This window comes from Amyelois transitella, chromosome 25 (genome assembly GCF_032362555.1).
Source record: "Amyelois transitella isolate CPQ chromosome 25, ilAmyTran1.1, whole genome shotgun sequence".
NCBI classification, from domain to species: Eukaryota; Metazoa; Arthropoda; class Insecta; order Lepidoptera; family Pyralidae; genus Amyelois; species Amyelois transitella.
The window spans coordinates 3,721,303-3,739,590 of NC_083528.1; the positions used below are offsets into that span (position 1 = coordinate 3,721,303).

The 18,288-nt window shown below is 37.9% G+C and overlaps 3 protein-coding genes across 6 annotated transcripts in view; 1 reads left to right on the top strand and 2 right to left on the bottom strand.

Annotated features, from left to right (window-relative positions):
* Window positions 1–18,288, bottom strand: part of LOC106137120 (ankyrin-3) — a 104,578-nt gene that overhangs the window by 8,503 nt on the left and 77,787 nt on the right. For all 3 annotated transcript variants that reach the window (XM_060951674.1, XM_060951673.1, XM_060951675.1), the window contains exons 18-31: window positions 10,111–10,191; window positions 7,820–7,991; window positions 7,037–7,156; window positions 6,256–6,363; window positions 6,022–6,151; window positions 5,279–5,467; window positions 4,330–4,521; window positions 3,814–3,965; window positions 3,263–3,325; window positions 2,828–2,954; window positions 1,993–2,121; window positions 1,390–1,482; window positions 625–742; window positions 65–171 (exon numbers count right to left, since the gene is read on the bottom strand). In XM_060951674.1, the coding sequence (XP_060807657.1) occupies window positions 65–171; window positions 625–742; window positions 1,390–1,482; window positions 1,993–2,121; window positions 2,828–2,954; window positions 3,263–3,325; window positions 3,814–3,965; window positions 4,330–4,521; window positions 5,279–5,467; window positions 6,022–6,151; window positions 6,256–6,363; window positions 7,037–7,156; window positions 7,820–7,991; window positions 10,111–10,191 (1,781 nt within the window). The remainder of the gene's footprint in view (window positions 1–64; window positions 172–624; window positions 743–1,389; window positions 1,483–1,992; window positions 2,122–2,827; window positions 2,955–3,262; window positions 3,326–3,813; window positions 3,966–4,329; window positions 4,522–5,278; window positions 5,468–6,021; window positions 6,152–6,255; window positions 6,364–7,036; window positions 7,157–7,819; window positions 7,992–10,110; window positions 10,192–18,288) is intronic.
* LOC106137142 (uncharacterized) lies at window positions 14,249–15,321 on the top strand. Its single transcript, XM_013337911.2, has 3 exons — window positions 14,249–14,365; window positions 14,563–14,695; window positions 14,872–15,321. The coding sequence occupies exons 1-3, from the start codon at window positions 14,291–14,293 to the stop codon at window positions 15,141–15,143; spliced, it is 480 nt and encodes a 159-aa protein (XP_013193365.2). The 5' UTR covers window positions 14,249–14,290; the 3' UTR covers window positions 15,144–15,321.
* On the bottom strand, window positions 15,414–17,400 carry LOC106137140 (putative nuclease HARBI1). 2 transcript variants are annotated; one of them, XM_060951676.1, is made up of 6 exons: window positions 17,120–17,400; window positions 16,767–17,007; window positions 16,488–16,684; window positions 16,256–16,388; window positions 16,014–16,155; window positions 15,414–15,860 (listed from the first exon to the last, which is right to left on the bottom strand). In XM_060951676.1, the coding sequence occupies exons 2-6, from the start codon at window positions 17,001–17,003 to the stop codon at window positions 15,433–15,435; spliced, it is 1,137 nt and encodes a 378-aa protein (XP_060807659.1). In that variant the 5' UTR covers window positions 17,004–17,007; window positions 17,120–17,400; the 3' UTR covers window positions 15,414–15,432. The 2 variants fall into 2 exon arrangements, with proteins under 2 accessions (XP_060807659.1, XP_013193363.2); XM_013337909.2 differs by lacking the exon at window positions 17,120–17,400 and having other exon boundaries at window positions 16,767–17,112.

Consider the following 18,288-nt stretch of genomic DNA (forward strand, 5'->3'; position numbering starts at 1 on the left):
CCTATTGTTAATTATTTCTACAATAAATTAGTGTGGATAAACCATTATAAAAACAGTAACTTACGTGTCCGTTGACCGGTTTGTCGTTGTGATAGGGCAGGGAACCAGGCCCCAGGCTGTGGTTGGGGTCGCCCCAGTGGAAGCTCAGCTCGTCCTTCAGGGCGTCGAAGCCTGCAAGAGATTGAATTTACATGATAGGGTTGATATGCCAATATAAACAATATTTTGCTTTAGGCATGATCGGCCTAATTTGCTCTTATCATCATATTCGATTAAATTTAAATACATTTTATAATGTTTTTAATTCGTCGGTGGTGTTAATGTCATTGCTTTTTGTAGGTGGCGGTAAATTCATCGCAATTTGTAGATAGCGCTTAATACACGCGGGCGAAGTTGCGGCTGAAAGCTAGTTTTTGAATAATTTAAATATGTAAGGGTCGTATGATGGGATGCAAAAACGTGTGCGCAGCGAACGCGATCTCGACTGTACCGGCGCGCGAGTCGCGGGGGAGGCGCGCGGGGTACGAGGCACCGCTCAGCCGGGCTCGGTTGCCTAGCAACGCGGCCGCAGTGCCTAACTACTGACGCGCTCGCTACAAATATTATAATGTTGTTAGTATTTACCGGACTGGTCCAGGTTGAGGCAGTCCAGCTGGCTCTTGCCGGCGCGGGGCGCCACGCTGGCCGGCAGACACACGTCCAGCACGCACTGCGGGCTGCCCGCCTGCTCGCCGCGCGGCGCCTGCTCCGCCACACACACGTTAAATAAGTTATATACGGGACTAATTACACAGATTGAGTTAGCCTCGAAGTAAGTTCGAGACTTGTGTTGCGAGATGCTAACTCAACGATACTATATTTTATAATAAATACATATATAAGTAAACATCCAAGACCCAGGACAATCAGAAAAAGTTCTTTTCTAATCATACCCTGGCCGGGAGTCGAACCCGGGACCTCCGGTGACACAGTCAAGCGTACTACCGCTGCGCCACAGAGGCCGTCATTACGTCACATTATACATATATATGTTATATGTATCCATCAAACATGTAAATAGATACGTGCGATATAAAGATAGCACACGACGCTCGCTTAAACCAGAATAATTATAAAAATAATTTAGTTTAATCCAGGGAATCAAATTTAATAATAATACAAATAAAAGGTCTCTCTCTCATCTCATCTTTGTGCAATCCCAGTTGCACCCTCCACCATAGTATTGGGCTTGGGGTCCACTTGACATTCAAATAACATATTATTCAATAATATAAATAAATTCAGAGAAGGCATATAAACATGGGATTCTTCTTTAAGATGATGGGCTAGCAACCTGTCACTGTAAAAGATGTCGTGATTTTCATTATATGTGTACGCGTAACAATTTACCTTGGGTTCGTTCATGAAGTAAATCCTGCCCGAAGGGGTCTCTTCGTGATGCTTCACCCGCACCGTGAACTCTACGCGGTTGTCTTTGAATGCCTGGTAATAAAAACAAATATTAGTCTGAAAACTAAATGAATAGGTTCGCCACGTGCACGGAGAACAGTTCTTCAGGAACACCAGCTTTCTAGGGTCTCCTAGCAAGCTGGTGTTCTTCTGCACCGCCGCGCCATAGTATTACACTTGTGAAAATTTCTTTAACGGCGTTATGCACTTATTGTGATTGGTAAAAATATGTTAAACATATCACAGACCATGTGACATACGCCGGTGCAACGTAGGAGAGAAAGGAAGTATACCTCTTTCATTCTAGTGCCCCGCGAAAATGTAGATAGAAAATAGATGTGTTTGTATTACAGCGTGTGTGCGCACGCGCTTGCAACCATAAACATTCAGGTTAGGTACTTTTAGAACCTATTTCTGGAACTAGTCCCTCCTCTCAGATTGACTGCCTAGATAGTTTTGTACTAGCTTGAAGCAATTTTGTAATCCTTGTACAGGAAAATAATCATTTATTATTATTATTTGTGGTTTATGAAATCCTCTGACCTCGAAGGTGAACATGGGCTGGCTGCCGGACTTGGTGACGGGCACCAGGTTCCCGGAGAACTCCAGGAACACCTGCTTGCCGTCCAGGAGGCGCACCGCCGTCGACTGCGCCACTTCCGTGTAGTGCTCCTGTCAATCAGTCAGTCAATTATCAACAAATGTGTGATACTATTTGTTGGTTGGGTCTTTTTTGCGAAAAATACTCATTTTACGATCACGTAGTATCAAATCCGAAGACGCAGGAATTCCTTGTATCCGAAATTGAAGTAAAACGTGAAAAGAGATAATGGCACTGCTCTTTTCTTTAGTTCTTCGCTTTCTCCCTCCTGGCTTTTGCAAGCACTTATGTAGCGCCTGCAGTTCATCAGATTAGGCACACACATTGAACAAGTCCAAGTTGCTAGGATTGTGATAGTTCAATGGGTTTGTGAAGACAAACAGCCTTGTACCTCGTCTCTGACAAAATCTAATAGACGCGATACATTTTATACGTAAACCTCCTAACTTAAACTTGCTTCTTCTGCACTGAGGCTTGAGAAGCGGCAGCAAGCTTAGCTTAAAGTAATTAATTCGCCGTCAACCAGTGTTTGTTAAACCAAAAGGTATGTAATGTTTGATATGTCCCATAACAATGAAATTGGAATAGAATTGTGTAGTGTCCGGCAGTGACCGTGACGTCCGATGAAAATGCTGCAGTGTAGTTTGTTCCGCCGCTTCTTCTACACATGCGCTTTGGAAGCGGTTAGTAGTTATAATTAGATTTAAGTTATGTGACGTCAATAAGTGATATCTTGTATCCAATTTTGAAAATAAATCTATTGTATTCCATTCTGACCTGGTGCAGCAGCGAGTCGCAGGCGCGGCGGTCGGTGACGTAGAGCAGCAGCAGGCGGCCCTCCAGCGCGTCCAGCCGCTTGCCCAGCACCACGATGCGCGCCTCGAACGGCACCAGGAGCATGTCTCTGGGACCACACAATTGTTATGAAAAATATTGTAAAACAAAATTGTTTTAAATCTCTCTAAAGCGTCTTCGTCTAGTTCCTACTAAAAGTGGATGTAGAAGGTAAGCAAAAATGTTGTAATGTTAATATCTGAATATGAAACTAGTGCTGCCATCTATGTCCAACAATGTGTAACTTTAGTTTGCAATAAATTAGTCGTTCTACTGCGTTCAAAAGAAACGTTGTTTTATTATAAAAAAACATACAGTAAATTTCAAAATGTTTAATCAAAGGCAGAGGTGCTCGACATGACTTAAGAAATAAATTACCTGTATAGTTCTGTGGCCAGTTTTGTGGCGTCGCTGACGTTTTGACAATTCATCAGCCAAAATCTGCAACAATTAATAAGATTAATTAAATATGAATTACATTGATAACATTCAATTGAATTACCAAATTGGATAAGTCAGTCATTGTACGTATTATTTTCAGTACTTAACTGAATTGTATAATATTTTTTTGCGTAATAAAGAGTTTACCAACAAACAAACAACAACTCGATAACGCTAGTTATTAAGATTTTTTTTTTCATTAAAAGTTAAATCAAGGAGCTGTTATGTTATGCCGCCGTGGTGCCCTCTTCAACGCCGTATAAGCATGCGCTAGCGCTTCCCCTCTATTCAACTCCGTTGTTCACCTAGTGAAGTAGCACGCTATCTTTAAGCGGCTACTTGCTGGATCCCGTCTCGTCTTTAGCTAAACCCCCTTGAAAATTGTAGAACTAGTCCTATGAAGTTTCAAATTGTCTCTCAACACCGGCCACTAAACCGTGACAGAGCACATCAGCGGAGATTGGACTACCCTGTAAGGGCCCACCCACCTGGCGGAGACGGTGGTGGTGAAGGAGGCGCAGTCGCCGGCCAGGGTGAGCGGCGTGGAGCCCGTCACGTCCTCCCACACGGCGCGCGCCTGCCCGCCCATGATGGAGCACAGCAGCCGCAGGTTGGCCGTCGACTTCTCCTGACCGGCGCCCTGCAAACAGAGTATCATCATGAGATCATCATCATCAAACGTGTGTGTGTATGGGGAGAGGCGGTTATATTAAGGATAGGATGGCAGATCCTTGTACACCAACTTTTACATTCAAAGATTTTAGAAGCAAAAGTATTATTTGGGTTTACATGTACCACCTAAAAATCTATGTTGCTTATCATCACACAAATAAATGACAAACGGATTCAGATCCCCAATAAATTCATTACAGAAGTTTTGATAAATCATAGATACGTTCCGGTACATGTAACCGTATTTTTATTCTACTCATTAGGATGTAATTACAATTTTGATTTGTATAATACGTAGCCAGTAACCATCAACAATTTATTTTGCGACCTACCTCTCTGGGCAGCGGAGCGGTAAGTGTGATGGAGCGATGGAACTTCCTGCGGCGGGGCTCCACCGTGATGACAGGCGACACTGCGGCGTGGCGCGGCAGCAGGCGCCGCGTCAGCTCGGGCGCCGCCCCGTGCGCTTGGAGCCCCACGCGGATGCGCTTCGTGAGGGCCGCGGGGGGGAATAGAGCTTGCACCTGGAATTGAGGATATGCTTCAATGATGAACTGTTTTGGACTGACATTAACTTGACAAGTCGATCAAACCCCGGATTAAACCCCAGGGTGTAAGGGATACAAATCAAGAGGAGTTTTCTCCTAAATTATGCCATCAATAGTGGTACTCGTATTGACTATCCCCACGTTAACTCGAACGAAGTCGTTCACCATCGTGCCGTGCGCGTGAGTTGACATCACGACAACGGCCGCATGAAACAGACGTGTTCGTGTTGGTGAGCCAGTGACATCTTGTATATATTTTTAGGTTAACACAGAGAACATTTCCATGTCATAAATATAATTGTTTCAATTTAGAATAAGACAGTAATGACTGTGACCGAATGAAACAGACGTATTGCTCTGCGCATGGTGTTGGCTATCCAGTGATGCTTCTTTTATATATTATGTATGTATGTGTGTAGTGCCGTGTGGTTTCTGGCAGTGCCGTGTTGTTCCTGGTACCAATACAAAAAAGAATAGGACCACTCCACCACATCTTTCCCATGGATGTCGCAAAAGGCGACTAAGGGATAGGCTTACAAACATGGGATTCTTTTTTAGGCGATAGGTTAGCAACCTGTCACTATTTGAATCTCAATTCTATCTTTCAGCTAAATAGCTGAACGTCGCCATTCAGTCTTTTCAAGACTGTAGGCTCTGTCTGCCCCGCAAGGGATATAGACGTGGCCATATGTATGTATGTTTAACATGTGGTATAAATAGTATTAAAACTTACTTGTGGAATGTGGGCACTGGACACAGTGCCGCCCTCTGGGCCAATGATGTGCACTTCCTGTCGAATCCGCGACACCACGGCGAGGTAGTGGGGGAAGTCGCACGAGATGATGCGAGTCACTCTCTCGCCATTCTCGCCTATAGTTTCGCCGGAGGTGCCGTGTTCTTGACGCTCTCTTTGTAGGGCTTCCTGAAATGGTAAAATGAATTAGAGAAATTAATGTTGTTTACGTACATATGGCCAGTCTTTCGCTTTTGTGTACTATATAATATATTTATTTATATATTTTTATATATATAAATCTTTCTATAGATTTTTTTTTTCATTTTAAAAAAGAATATTTATTTATTTATTTAAACTTCATTGCACAAAATACAAATGTATAGCACAATTGGCAGACTTAATGCTTGAAGCAATTGTGCAGCAAAAGCAAGCAGAATACCAAGCTACAGGTGGACTAGACGAGACATTTCAATCGTTTGGTAGGGGTAGTCGCTTCCAGTATGAGCGATTTGATTCTCCGAGTATTGCGTATTCAAAGTCAGCCAATATTCACACTTTCATATCCATAGGGCATTCAAACTTATCCATATTTATATCTTAAGCACACATTTTTATCTTTGGTTAATTCGCTAATGGATCAGGCAAGTTAAAAGGACAACTTTTTTTCCGGAATTTCTCACATATGACGCAGAAGCAAAGATCTAACCAGTAACAATAATATCCAGCTAAGAGTACGGTACCTGTATCAAGGGATTGTCATTATTATGCAGGTAGTGGTCCTGCCACGTCTCGCCGGTGTCCGACCTCAAGATGACGATCTCCCGCTCCTTGCACGGCGCCGTGAAGATCGGCACCTCGATTATCACTGGCCTGAAATTTAATTTTTTCATTTAGTTTTATTCTTCAAAAGAAAAAAACGGGAGTTTTTGTCATTGCTGTAGGAAATGTGGGTAAAAGATAGAATGTAAACTTACGCCAAGAACTTGGCACCTTGCGGCTGCAGCTCTAACAGTCTGGATGCCAGGGCTTCGCCTTCCATCAGCGGAGGCGGGGCGGCGGCCGGCGCCCGACGTGTGGCGGCTCTGAAATCAATACAAACGTATTTCGTTAATATTTGAAAATAATAAAATATACCATCTATGACAGTAACATTAATAGTGAGAGACTGAACCGATAATAAACGCATTAAAAAAATACCATATAAATCTATTGTCACACTTCTGTTGGTCATATGAGTCCCTTTATCGATTTTTTAGCAAAATCTTTCAAATATTCGATCAGTGACAATTTTACGGTATGCATGGATAATTATTCGTGCCTAGAACATGTTCGTCATACAATGTTAGTAACCTTGTCGGCATACTTCGAATGTTATCCACATAATAAAACCATATAGCTGATAATTTGAATCGTGTCGTTAAAGAAAGATTAAACTTGACCATAATCCATATAGTATAAGCCTTTATGAATGTTCTTATGGCGATCATTAATTAAAGAATCTGTTTACATTAGATAAAGATAATTGACACAATAGATATATATTCAAGCATATCTAACCGTTTCGTCTAAAATGTATAACACCATGGCACCTCTCGTAGCAAAGCACACGTGACGCCGATTTTTTCGCGCGAAAAACTATCGCTGTTTCGCTTTCATTATGACGTGACGTGACACAGACAGGGATAACAGGGATAGCAGGAATATAGTGTTGCTTGTTGTAGATGCTAAATACTATTAGGTTGAGCGCCGACTCACCGACACGTGACCCTGGTAGGCGCCGAGCAGGCGGCGGGCGGCACTATGATTCTCACTCCCCCTCGTCTCTTCGCTTTCATCGCGCCGCCTCGCGCGTCAACCACGAATGACACCAGGAATCTGGAACAAAAAATGTGTTTAACATAACATACTAGTAAACACATCTTCTCTTTTACCATATCCATGACAAAGAAACGGAGTAGTCCTGTTCTAACTATTTAACTAAATAATAATTTTTGAAACAGGGTTCTGTCTACCATATATCGCAGTTTGCATGATAAGATTGATGAATGTAACTAAAGAATGCATATCCATGGATTGTGGCCAATGAAAAAATGTAGTCCCTGTCTTTTTTCCAGATACGGACGGATATATATTGTAAGCAAACTAACTAGTGTTAATGAACATTTTTCAAAATGCACTTTCATAGTGTGACATGGTAGTACTTATTTAGTTAATATATATGTATTTTATGCGTAAATATAATTTCCCTGATTTGCCAAGGAGTCTATTTGAAGGCCCATCTTTGCTAGGGTCAACAAAGAGAGGTTACTTTTAAAAAAAAATTGTTTCGCATTTATAACGGGTGCAAAATTATAAATGTTATTATACATAAAAACCTTCCTCTTGAATCACTCTACCTGTTACAAAAAAACCGCATCAAAATCCGTTGCGTTATTTTAAAGATTTAAGCATACAGACAAACAGATTAAAATAGCGACTTTGTTTTATACTATGTAGTGAAGCACGATAAAATAAGAGAGAAGGTTCAGAGTCACTAACCCGATGTCGAGCGGCTGCCGGTCAATGGTGGCCCGCTTGCTGTCATTGTTGCTGGGCCACAGGTGGCCGTCGGTGACGCTCTCCTCCAGCGGCTTGGCCCGCTGCAGGGTCCCCGCCTCGCTGTTCATGTAGCGGTACTGCTGCTGCTGCTGGATCGGACACTCCACTTCACCTGGATTATATTACACGCGTTTAGGGTAAGGTTATGACGTAGAGTTTACTGTTTTGCTGGGTAGTAGATAAATTAAGTATTACTCGGTTGAAGGCTAGTAATAAAAGAGGAGGAATTAAAATTCCTATACGGCAAAAAGCATAAGGCGGACTTAATTACGACCTTTGGGGCGCAGCGGTAGTACGCTTGTCTGTGACACCGGGTTCGAATCCCGGCCAGGGCATGATGAAAAAAGAATTCTTTTTCTGATTGGCCTGGATGTTTATCTATATATGTATTCATTATAAATATAGTATCGTTGAGTTAGTATCTCGTAACACAAGTTTCGAACTTACTTCGAGGCTAACTCGATCTGTGTTATTTGTCCCGTATATATTTATTTATTATTATTTAATTACAAAAATTGTTATCTAAATAGCTGGGCGTGGCCTTTCAGTCTTTTGATAACTGTTGACTCTGTCTACCCCGCAGGGTAACAACCACTACAGAGGCAACCACATTACCCGCCAAATTGGGCATTTATTCGCCATGCCTAATTAACATCTCTATATAGAAATATCTACGTTCTCTAATTTATTGCCTTTTCTACAGCCACAAGACAAGACATAGTAATAAGTATATACAGATAAAACATACACAACTCTAGTGTATGTATGTATAGGTATAGTATAGTGAGGTATGATTTTATTGACAAACCCATCGATAGATCGGCATGCGCAGTATTTTGTATGAAGTATTTACAAAAGTGCAATAGGAAGCTATTAGCTGTATGAATAGAGTACAAGCAAAGTATCAATTCATTTACAAAGCCTCTGACGTCACTGGCAATCTAGTGCTAGAATCCAATCTAGGTCGTAAATCCAGGGTCATATTGTATAGACTACTAGAGTTATTTTGAACTTGGGTGCATTTATATGTAACAAGGAATGATGCGCAGATTTTAGATTTAGTATTTACGCAAAACATTTTTCATACCTGCAGTTTCAACAATGTGAAACGTAAAATCCCTTTATTTTACAGTACTAAACGAGTATTTCAATAAAGCATTTGTATTTTTATGCATCTAAAAATGAAAAAAAAATGTTTTCGCTTTCAGCGCTTTTTATGCCTTTTTTTAGATGATTGTCAGTTATCAGTTAAATACTCAGATACGGAAGTGCGTGAGAGCGCCTGTGGTCTAATGGATAAAGTGCCCGAGCTGAATGCCTGAACAGTGCGCGGGGAGATACAGTGAGTTACGATCATGAGGAAACCTGCACATTCACACAACTGGATGTATAACCATGGTCCAAATTATGTTTAGTTCAATAATCAAGTATAATCAAAGGCAAAGCTACTTCCGCTTTGTGTAAAAACTCCATACACCCAATCCAGGACCACTTTGGTCTCTTCTCCAGAGAGGCGAGGAAGAAACCGGGATTAACACTTGGATTAGGAACATCATAGAATTCAACATTGATCAATATCATAGAAACATGAATAATTCCAATATGTTTGATCGAATAGGTTCAATATTTTAACCATAACAGTAGCGCAATACAAGAAACGTTTCAAAATTCACAAGGCTTATCTAAAGTTCAGAAATAGTTTGTGTGTGTGTCGATCGATAGGATGGTGCTTATGCGATTGCGACAACTTATACTTACTTTTATTTATCCAAAATATATTTTTTTTAATCATATTTTGGGACTTATCGAACATCACTTAATCTGTTGGTTTCACAATATTGCTTGACGTCGAATGAATTACTTAAAGCCAAATTTAGTGCCGCTTCAAAAGCGTCAGTGCAGAAGAAACGGTAACACACTGCACTGCAGCATTTTATTTTTTTGATCATATTCCTCATTTACATTTCTTATTAGCTCTGTAACTATATCTAAAAATTGTTTTGCCCAGCGCTGGGAGATGAACTTACTGTTTACTTAATATTTATATCGATCGTCTATTTATGCCCAAATTCTTATCATGAGCATCACGTCTCCGGTCTACTGATTTCTAGATGTCTGCAAAGGGTCCCAATTGATCAAACGTTTTGGTATGTTTTGTTGTATTTTATATTTAACACGGTTATTAGTTTCCTCAAATGAAATCATTTTATTCAAATGAAGTTAATACCAACCTCCTTCGTCTTCTGAGTCGCTCATGAAGGTGTCCTGCATGAGCTCGGGCGCCGCCACCCGGTACTTGCCCTCCGCTCCACCTGAAACAAAAAAAAATTATGGCTGTAAATACCAATTCAATTTAGATTCTAATTATAGACCAGACAAAACCTACAGTCTTGTAAAGACTGTTGGCTTCGTCAGGCCCGTAAGGGATAAAAACGTGATTATATATATATTGTATTATAAACTATTATATATTTGGAAATCTTGGCCTATAAACTTGGCAATCTTCTTTTAGCAACCGGTCACTATTTGAATCTCAACTCTTATCATTAAGCCAAAAAGCTGAACGTGGCCTATCACTCTTTTCAAGACTGTTGGCTCTGTCTTCCCCGCAGGATATAGACGTGATTATATGTATGTGTGTATGTATAAACAATTATTAATAATATGTGCATCAAACTTAAGGGTCAAGCTTTCGAAAGAAAGTATTTTGTACTTTGCCAGGAAGCTATTATAATAGGATTTTGGTATGTGATTGATACCTTACCTTGCATACCAAATTACTAATGAGTATACATGACTGAGACAAGCGTATGTGTTGCTGTCTCCTTCCAATTGTAATATGCATTTCGTCATTTGGTACAGTTAAGTTCATTGACTGTCAGCTATTTATTTTTATTGTTAAATTTATGCAAATTGTAGAATCGTGACTGAGTTAATAATTGTTTTATTGCTTAAAATAAAATATGACGTATTAAAAAAATTAAATGTGCGCTTTTTCTTAATCCACAAAAAAAGTGATAAACTTGTTTTCTTCATCAGATGATTAATCTATTTTGATAAAAATATATACAAAATACATACATATATTTTATTCAACATTGCTTTGTGTCTATGTCTAGCTTCCTCTATTATGTCAATTTCCACTAAATTACCCTATTTCAGGTCAAAGTAAAACCAGTTGACATATAAAACTGGCTATTCATAGATATACGATACCACTCAGCGTAAATACATAATCCCTGACATAATTTACTTCTGCACATACTATGTATGCAAATGGGCCTGCAGTTTTTAGTAACATAGTACCATATTGCTGATGGCAGGAACATATACTTTTATAACCACACACAAACTTTCCGACACAGGATACTAAATTATACTTTAAAATAAATAAGTAACAAAAAGCAACTATAGTGATTGGGGTTATTTTAAATAAATCTAAAGTACAGTTTTGAAATGAAAAAAAAAGAAAAACTTTATGCTGATGCAAAAAAAAAAAAACATATTGGTGTATGTATTTTTACTTACTAAACTCAATTAAAATAGTGTGTAGTATGACAAGTAACTGTTATACCTAGTAAGAACCAAATTCTCAACAATATTAATTTCTCACGTCTTTTCAATGGAGCACAAAACGAACACTTATTATGTTGATGATAGTAAATAACTGTAGTAAGTAAACTGTCGACTTTCATTCACAAAGTCAGTTCTCATTAGGGTTACCAATCAAGTGTATCAGAATTACGGGAGATGAAAATAAAATTTATTATAAACAAATGTGTTTTTATTCAAATAAGTTATATTTTGTGCTAGCTTAAAGTGAAGTTGAAACAAATAAAATCTGTATTTCGATTTCTCATGATTTTGATTCAGAGAAATATGATCTAAATAATTATTTTAAAGCTTATCGATTTTTAACCCAATTCACACTGCAATTAAAAAAAAAATCTGGCCCTTCTTAAGTCTACTTTATCTGTAGCTTTAATAAAGGAATAAAAATGACCAGGTGATATAAGCAGTGTTACTTGGAGTCGTGCGCTGTTTACTACTAGGTTTTTACGGAAGAATCCCGGAATCCCGCAAGAGTTAGCAACCCTAGTTGTGACGTCGCCTGCGTGGGAGCGTCATGGCCGTAACAATTGACACCGTATCGGACTTCTGACTCCGGTCGTGTGATGAAAGAATTGCCCCCTGACACCACATTCTTTGATTACACTCATTGATTTATGGGGTTAATTGCGTTTCGGCATTCGTTTGTGTTGAACTGTCTTTATGAAATTATAGCTGTGACTTCTATAAGTACCGGTATATAGAAATCTTTAAGTATGTGTTTTTTTAATGATAGATTTGAAGAGATTTAAGCAAGTTGCCTAACGTACTGCTTTGCTGCTAACTTTTCTAATTTTCTCCAATCCAGTGAACTTTCTTGGTCAGTGATAATTTCTCAATACGGTTTACTGTTCCGGTGTTTTTAAGATGAACAAAATAAATCTTTCTGCGAACTTATTAACAGTTTTGGCATCATAATCGATGGTATTCAGGAGATTTTCCCATTTTAAATTTAATGAGAGTGCAACTTTGTTACACAGTCTCAAGTACGAGATTGCTGCAGCAGATTGTATTGTATTAATATTTAAAAAAATCGATACGTCATTCGTTTAAAATCTTCACCGCATTTATTAGAGAGAAGTGAAAGTTAGCAAATAATCTTTCTGACGATTTTACCTGTATTGTGCATTTACCGACAGGCAATGGTAATGATAAAGAAACTTCTATTGTACTGCGTCGCGCGAGAAAGTTTGGAAAAAGTTTAATGTTTCTGGAAGTCACATTCGATGTAAGGAATGATATTTGTAACATTCCGTAAGGAAATATAACGTGAATTCACTTGTCTCTACATTAATAAATGCGATGCTAAGTTAGATATTCGTTATTCATATTCCAGACAATTGAAATAAACGTTATTCTGCTCATATTATGAAAGTTTGGATGAATTTGAATAACTATTAAAAGTCAAATAAAACTTTTAAAGATCTAATAATATACGTAAAAAACAATCAAAATTTTAATAGCCTCTCCTATTTTAAGTACAGCAATGAGTGTGAGCATCTGCTCTTAACGAATCAGAAATTATAAATAGTCGTACTAAAAATAAGATGTGATATGTGCAGTGAATGAGTTCGCAAAAATAATGTACTCTTGACTCTGACATTGCGGACATTTGGCAGCCGTGCCTCGCTTTGTCAATGACTCAGGTGTGAGCAGCAGGCCAACTCTTGACTTTGATTCGATCTCGATATTCGATCTCGATTCGATCTCGACAAAATCTGATATTGATCACAAAACGGTACTCTTGAGCCGAATCGAATCGAAATCGAGATCGAGTTGAAATCAACCTAAGATGGCGATCCGTTAACCATTTCCGGGTGATGACGTAATCTACATCGAATGAAAGGTTCTTTATAGTGACACTACTATCTAAAATTTTAAATTTACAATGACTTCTTTTCTTCCAAAAACAGATATATTTTGTAATGTTTCTGTAAATATAAGCTATTTTACATCAAATAAGGGCACAATAACTAGTGAAACGTTACTAATTTTCGATCAAACTAAAGAATTTTATTGGATTAATAAATACCTTTGCACAATTTTTAAAAAAGAACTTTGACAGTGACACTTCATAGAAAAAGGGGCGCGCGTTTATAAAAAAATTTAGTAAAAACAGAAAACTTTCAAGTGCTTGGAATGTTTGAAAAAATGTTTAAGTGGTTTTGTGTTGCCTTTTTAACAGAATTTATGTTATTTATTGATATGGGTTTTATAAGTAAGTCGAAGAGTGAGCTTCGTTTGTTCACACGTCTAATATTTTTACTTCATCTGTTATATTTCCTTTAATACGCTATCAAAACTTTTTGAACATGAGTCAGAATGCAAGGCCTACATATCCCCAGTTGGAAGCTTTGGTGAATTTTTTGGAGGAAAATCCAGGAATAGCTAAAGGTCATCTGCGTTCCGCTCAAGCAAAGTGGGAGACTAAAAGAAAATGGGAAGAAATTACCATTACGCTAAATGCTATGGGAGGGACGCAAAAAGATGCCAAAGGTTGGACAAAGGTAAGATGTTTAATGCATGATATATAAATAATTAAATATTGCTAGTAGTTTCATTGTGAAGATAATGTTGATGCATTTTTCTATGGATATTTACAAGTTTCTTTATTCAATCATAAATGTTTTATTAAAAAAGTATAAATATGCATAATGTTAATGGTTATTTATTCGTTTTCAGTTTTGGACTGACAAAAAATATGCCCTAAAGAAAGTTTTAGGGCAGCGTAATGCAGATGCCAACCGAACCGGGGGTGGTAGATCTGCCAACTTACCTCCACTCACATGTATAGAGGAGAGAATGGTGGCTATTCTTGGTGGCAGGGGTTTTGCAGAAGGGGACTCTCAGTTTAGTGTTCCAATACTACCATCTCAGGTGATAATTTTTATTAAAGAAGTTAAAATAGCAAAGAGAGATCGCATAAAATTTTGCATTTAAAATATTTATTCCACAATCCTTTGCCCCTCAGTGCTAAATTAAACAAAGAACTTATTGGAACATGCAGGTTAGAACCATGGAGTTGATAAATTTGTTTTTCTATTGTTAAACTAATTCTGAATTATTGTAATTAGGACCAACCATCAACCAGCCAGCCATTGCCAGCCAGTGTAACATCAACACCACTAGGACAACAGGAAGATTCTATCGTCTTACCTCTACCGGGAACTCCAGCCCACTCTCCACCTTTAGCCTCTATGCAATCTAGTAAGTTTGTCTTTCTATTTTATGCAACGGGAGTACAAACTTTGGATTTCTTCCCCTTTTTCAACTAGATGAAATCTATATAATTATAAATATATAATATGAAATTAATTACCTAAAGATTTATGTTATGTTAGTTAATAAATAAAGTTTACCAATATTATGTTTTAATTTTACAGCCCCGAGAAGAAGCCCTCGAATTCGAGCCAGGTTGAGTCGTCAAGCTGCCAGAACAACAGGAGAGCGAGGTAGGCGATCTCAACTTCAAGTTGAAAGAGATCGCCTTGTTTCCATTGAAGAGAAGCGGGTGGAGGCAGAGCTTCTTCAGGCTAGAGCATTGCAAGAGAATATGGCGGGACTTGCTGCAGCTTGCAATAATATAGCTGAAGCCATATCAATATTTGGGGAAAGACTGGTTAATGTTGTAGAAACTTTTATGCAATCACATTAAAGTTTCTACAATTAAACGTAAAAGTAAAGTAGTTTTTGGATTTATGGATATGGATGGTATTGCTGTTTATTTGTTGTTTTTCTTTTTTATTCCATGTTATAACTAGTAGATTACATTAGTATTATTTGACAAATACCAATGTTAACAGAAATACTTTGTAATGTGTACCATATTTTTAAGTGTTACAATTATGTTTACTTAATAATTTTTGCAATTAAATTAATAGCATAGAATAGTAGTGGTAGTATAAATGTATAAAATAAAACAATATTAATATGATATATCTTTATTAATTTGTTCGTCTCCTTGTCCACAACATATTCACTATACGTTGCCGGGCTTCAACTCCTCTGCGCAGTTCCAGCGTGGCTCCAGCGCTGTGCGCGGCGGCGCTCGGCGCGGGCTCCGACGATGGCTGCTGCGCGGTGCCCGACGACAGCGAAGGGTTAACTTCGCTGGGGGAGGGGATGCGTGCTGTGTTACACATATTATGTAGCACACAACATGCGTTAATTATTTTTGAAACCATGTCTGGTTTATAATGAAGCACCCTATGCTTCAGCAAACACCGCCAACGTGCCTTTAATAACCCTATCGTTCGTTCCACTCTGTTACGAGCTGAACAGTGTATTTGTGTATAGAATTCTTCTGGAGAACCAGCTGCAGCATTGACAATTGGTGTCATCATGTACTCTCTTTGTGCATACCCCGAGTCACCTGCAAATATTAACAAGATGTCATTATTTAACTTCAGCTTAGTACCTAGACTGGGCACCTATGCTTAACAGCTGAGGTAGCATCTAGGAAAATATTCTAATGAAATTTTTCCAATCATAGAAATGTAAATAAATAATAAAAATAAACACTTACCTAACAAATACACTGTCTCCCCTTGGTTCACTAAATCAATTAGGTGATTTTTGATTGCATGTTGGTTAAAGATGTGTGAATCATGGGTAGCACCACCAAAACATGCATCTACACTTATAATATTTAGATCAAAATCACATATCTGAAACAATAAAAAAATTAATATATCTTTTAACAGTGGCAACCTATACATTCACAAATTACTTCATTTGGTAAGGTATAGTTAATTTAAATGATCTTACAATTTGCACATTTCTGGAATGGTAGTGTTTTCGGTTGAAATACCAATCCTCATTCTCTGATGGTCTTACCATGGCCACATGTGTTCCATCTACACAACCAATAACACCGGGTATTCCATATTTTTCATAGAATCTAAAAGTTAAAAAAAAATTATGAAATGTAATATTTATTATAAAATTTATGTTTCCTACAAACATTTTCCTATAAGAAAATTTTATTGTAACTACTTACTTCATCTTTATAGCATTCCGTTCATTAACATTAGTAGGGAACTTTATATATTTTTGTAGAATTATTATTTGGTTGAACGCATCGGTCACCTCTTTGATACACCTTGACACTGACTGCTGTGACATTGCAGTACCATAGTTCCTTCCTACGATACGTTGATAACTGCCTGATGCATAAAAAGAGAGAGCAACCAATATCTATAACAAGAAGAAAATTTAAAGATTTAGGTATAGATTTTAGAACTAGAACGAAAAAACTATAAAGAACTCAAATACTTGCCTTAAATTTTATGGGAATATCACTTCTGCGAGAAGGTGCCTTTAAGTATGGGGAGAGCACCTCCACAAGCTCCAAAAAAATTTCTTTTGTTATTCGATAGTTTGCCACAAATTCTTCATCGCCAATTTCTATAGCTGCTGCACAATAACGTGCTATTTGCGTTCTTCTTCTTCTTTGGCGTGCGTCAACTCTCTCAGCTTCATCCAATAAATTTAATTGTGCTGCAAGTCGAGCCATCCTGCTATCAATCCACAAAACAAAGTTGTAGACAAAAAATTGCAAATATTTCCCAGCACTTTCACTCACGAAGAAAGATTATTGTATCTCAAAGCATTATTGTTAAAGAAACTTACCTATTTTCTATAATTTAATCTTGAAAACAAACTTTTGATTTCAAAAAAGTAGCGTCTTGTGAATCGTGTGATTTGACGTATGTTTTCGATTTAAACATGAGCATAACTCGATCTCGATAGTGTCGAGAGTAAGACATAACGGCGGTTTTCGATTTCAAGTAGTTCACTATTCGACCACAACTCGATTGGCGCTTCGGTCGTTTTCCAGAGTACCAAATTACTGATTCTCGATGTCAATTCGATTTTGATCGTAACTCGACCGCGTCAAGAGTAACCCTACTGTTGTTTACATTAGTGTAATTGTGTTATTTAATAATATGTCGGAAGGTATAATATACATAATAGTAACTTCTTGGTATGGGTCCATTAGACCATGATTCAATACACCCACGATCATGGCCCAAAGACGCACCCCGATCTCCTAACTAGAGAATGTTACAAAAGATGAGTGTATAGAAAGGTCTTAGATACATTAAACACACTACAAGTAAAAACAAATTAATTAAATTTATTTTTTACAATGACACATGAACATAAAGTTGAGCAGAAAATCATTAAACCTTTAACCTATACGAACCTAAAACAAAACGCTCACCCTCCCCATTAATTTTCCTAAAGGTTGGCGCTACCATGCTCCATAAAACCCACAGTTAATGTCTATGTTCACATTTCAAAGTTATATTATCAAGTATCTTTATTTTTAACTAATGTATGAACGTCTGGGATATACCAATCATACTAATAAGTAGGAACGTAGGTAGGTCGACCACTTTTATTCAGAGAATGACATCATCTACATATATATGTATTTAAGTCTATGCGTCTATTGTTGTTTTGTTTGTGTTGCATTCTAATGGTTATGATGTCTTTTCTATTTTTATGTGCAAGGTGAACCTTGCTTAGTACACATAGTACACACTAAGTATATAATTAGGCTTACATTGGATACACTTTCTACCGGACCGGTACATTGAAGATGCTTAGAGGAAAGCGTTGATTTCAAAAAAGCATTTCTTTTAATTTTTTCGTGGCACTAGGGAGAAAGAAAGCAACACCAGCAAGTAAAGCTGTGGTTGAGATTATCGACAAGAAGACGACACAAAATTCATACTAATATTAAAAATACGAAAGTAAGTTTATTTGTTTGTTTTCATTCATATGTTCATATT

Bases quoted from the DNA above. Each gene is read 5' to 3' on its own strand.
- LOC106137142 (XM_013337911.2), top strand. From the start codon at position 14,291: ATGGTGGCTATTCTTGGTGGCAGGGGTTTTGCAGAAGGGGACTCTCAG. The intron at 14,366-14,562 runs GTGATAATTTTT...TATTGTAATTAG, and splicing joins TTCCAATACTACCATCTCAG to GACCAACCATCAACCAGCCA. The intron at 14,696-14,871 runs GTAAGTTTGTCT...TTAATTTTACAG, and splicing joins TTTAGCCTCTATGCAATCTA to CCCCGAGAAGAAGCCCTCGA.
- LOC106137140 (XM_060951676.1), bottom strand. From the start codon at position 17,003: ATGGCTCGACTTGCAGCACAATTAAATTTATTGGATGAAGCTGAGAGA. The intron at 16,685-16,766 runs GCAAGTATTTGA...TTCTTGTTATAG, and splicing joins ATATTCCCATAAAATTTAAG to ATATTGGTTGCTCTCTCTTT. The intron at 16,156-16,255 runs GTAAGATCATTT...TTATTGTTTCAG, and splicing joins ATTCCAGAAATGTGCAAATT to ATATGTGATTTTGATCTAAA.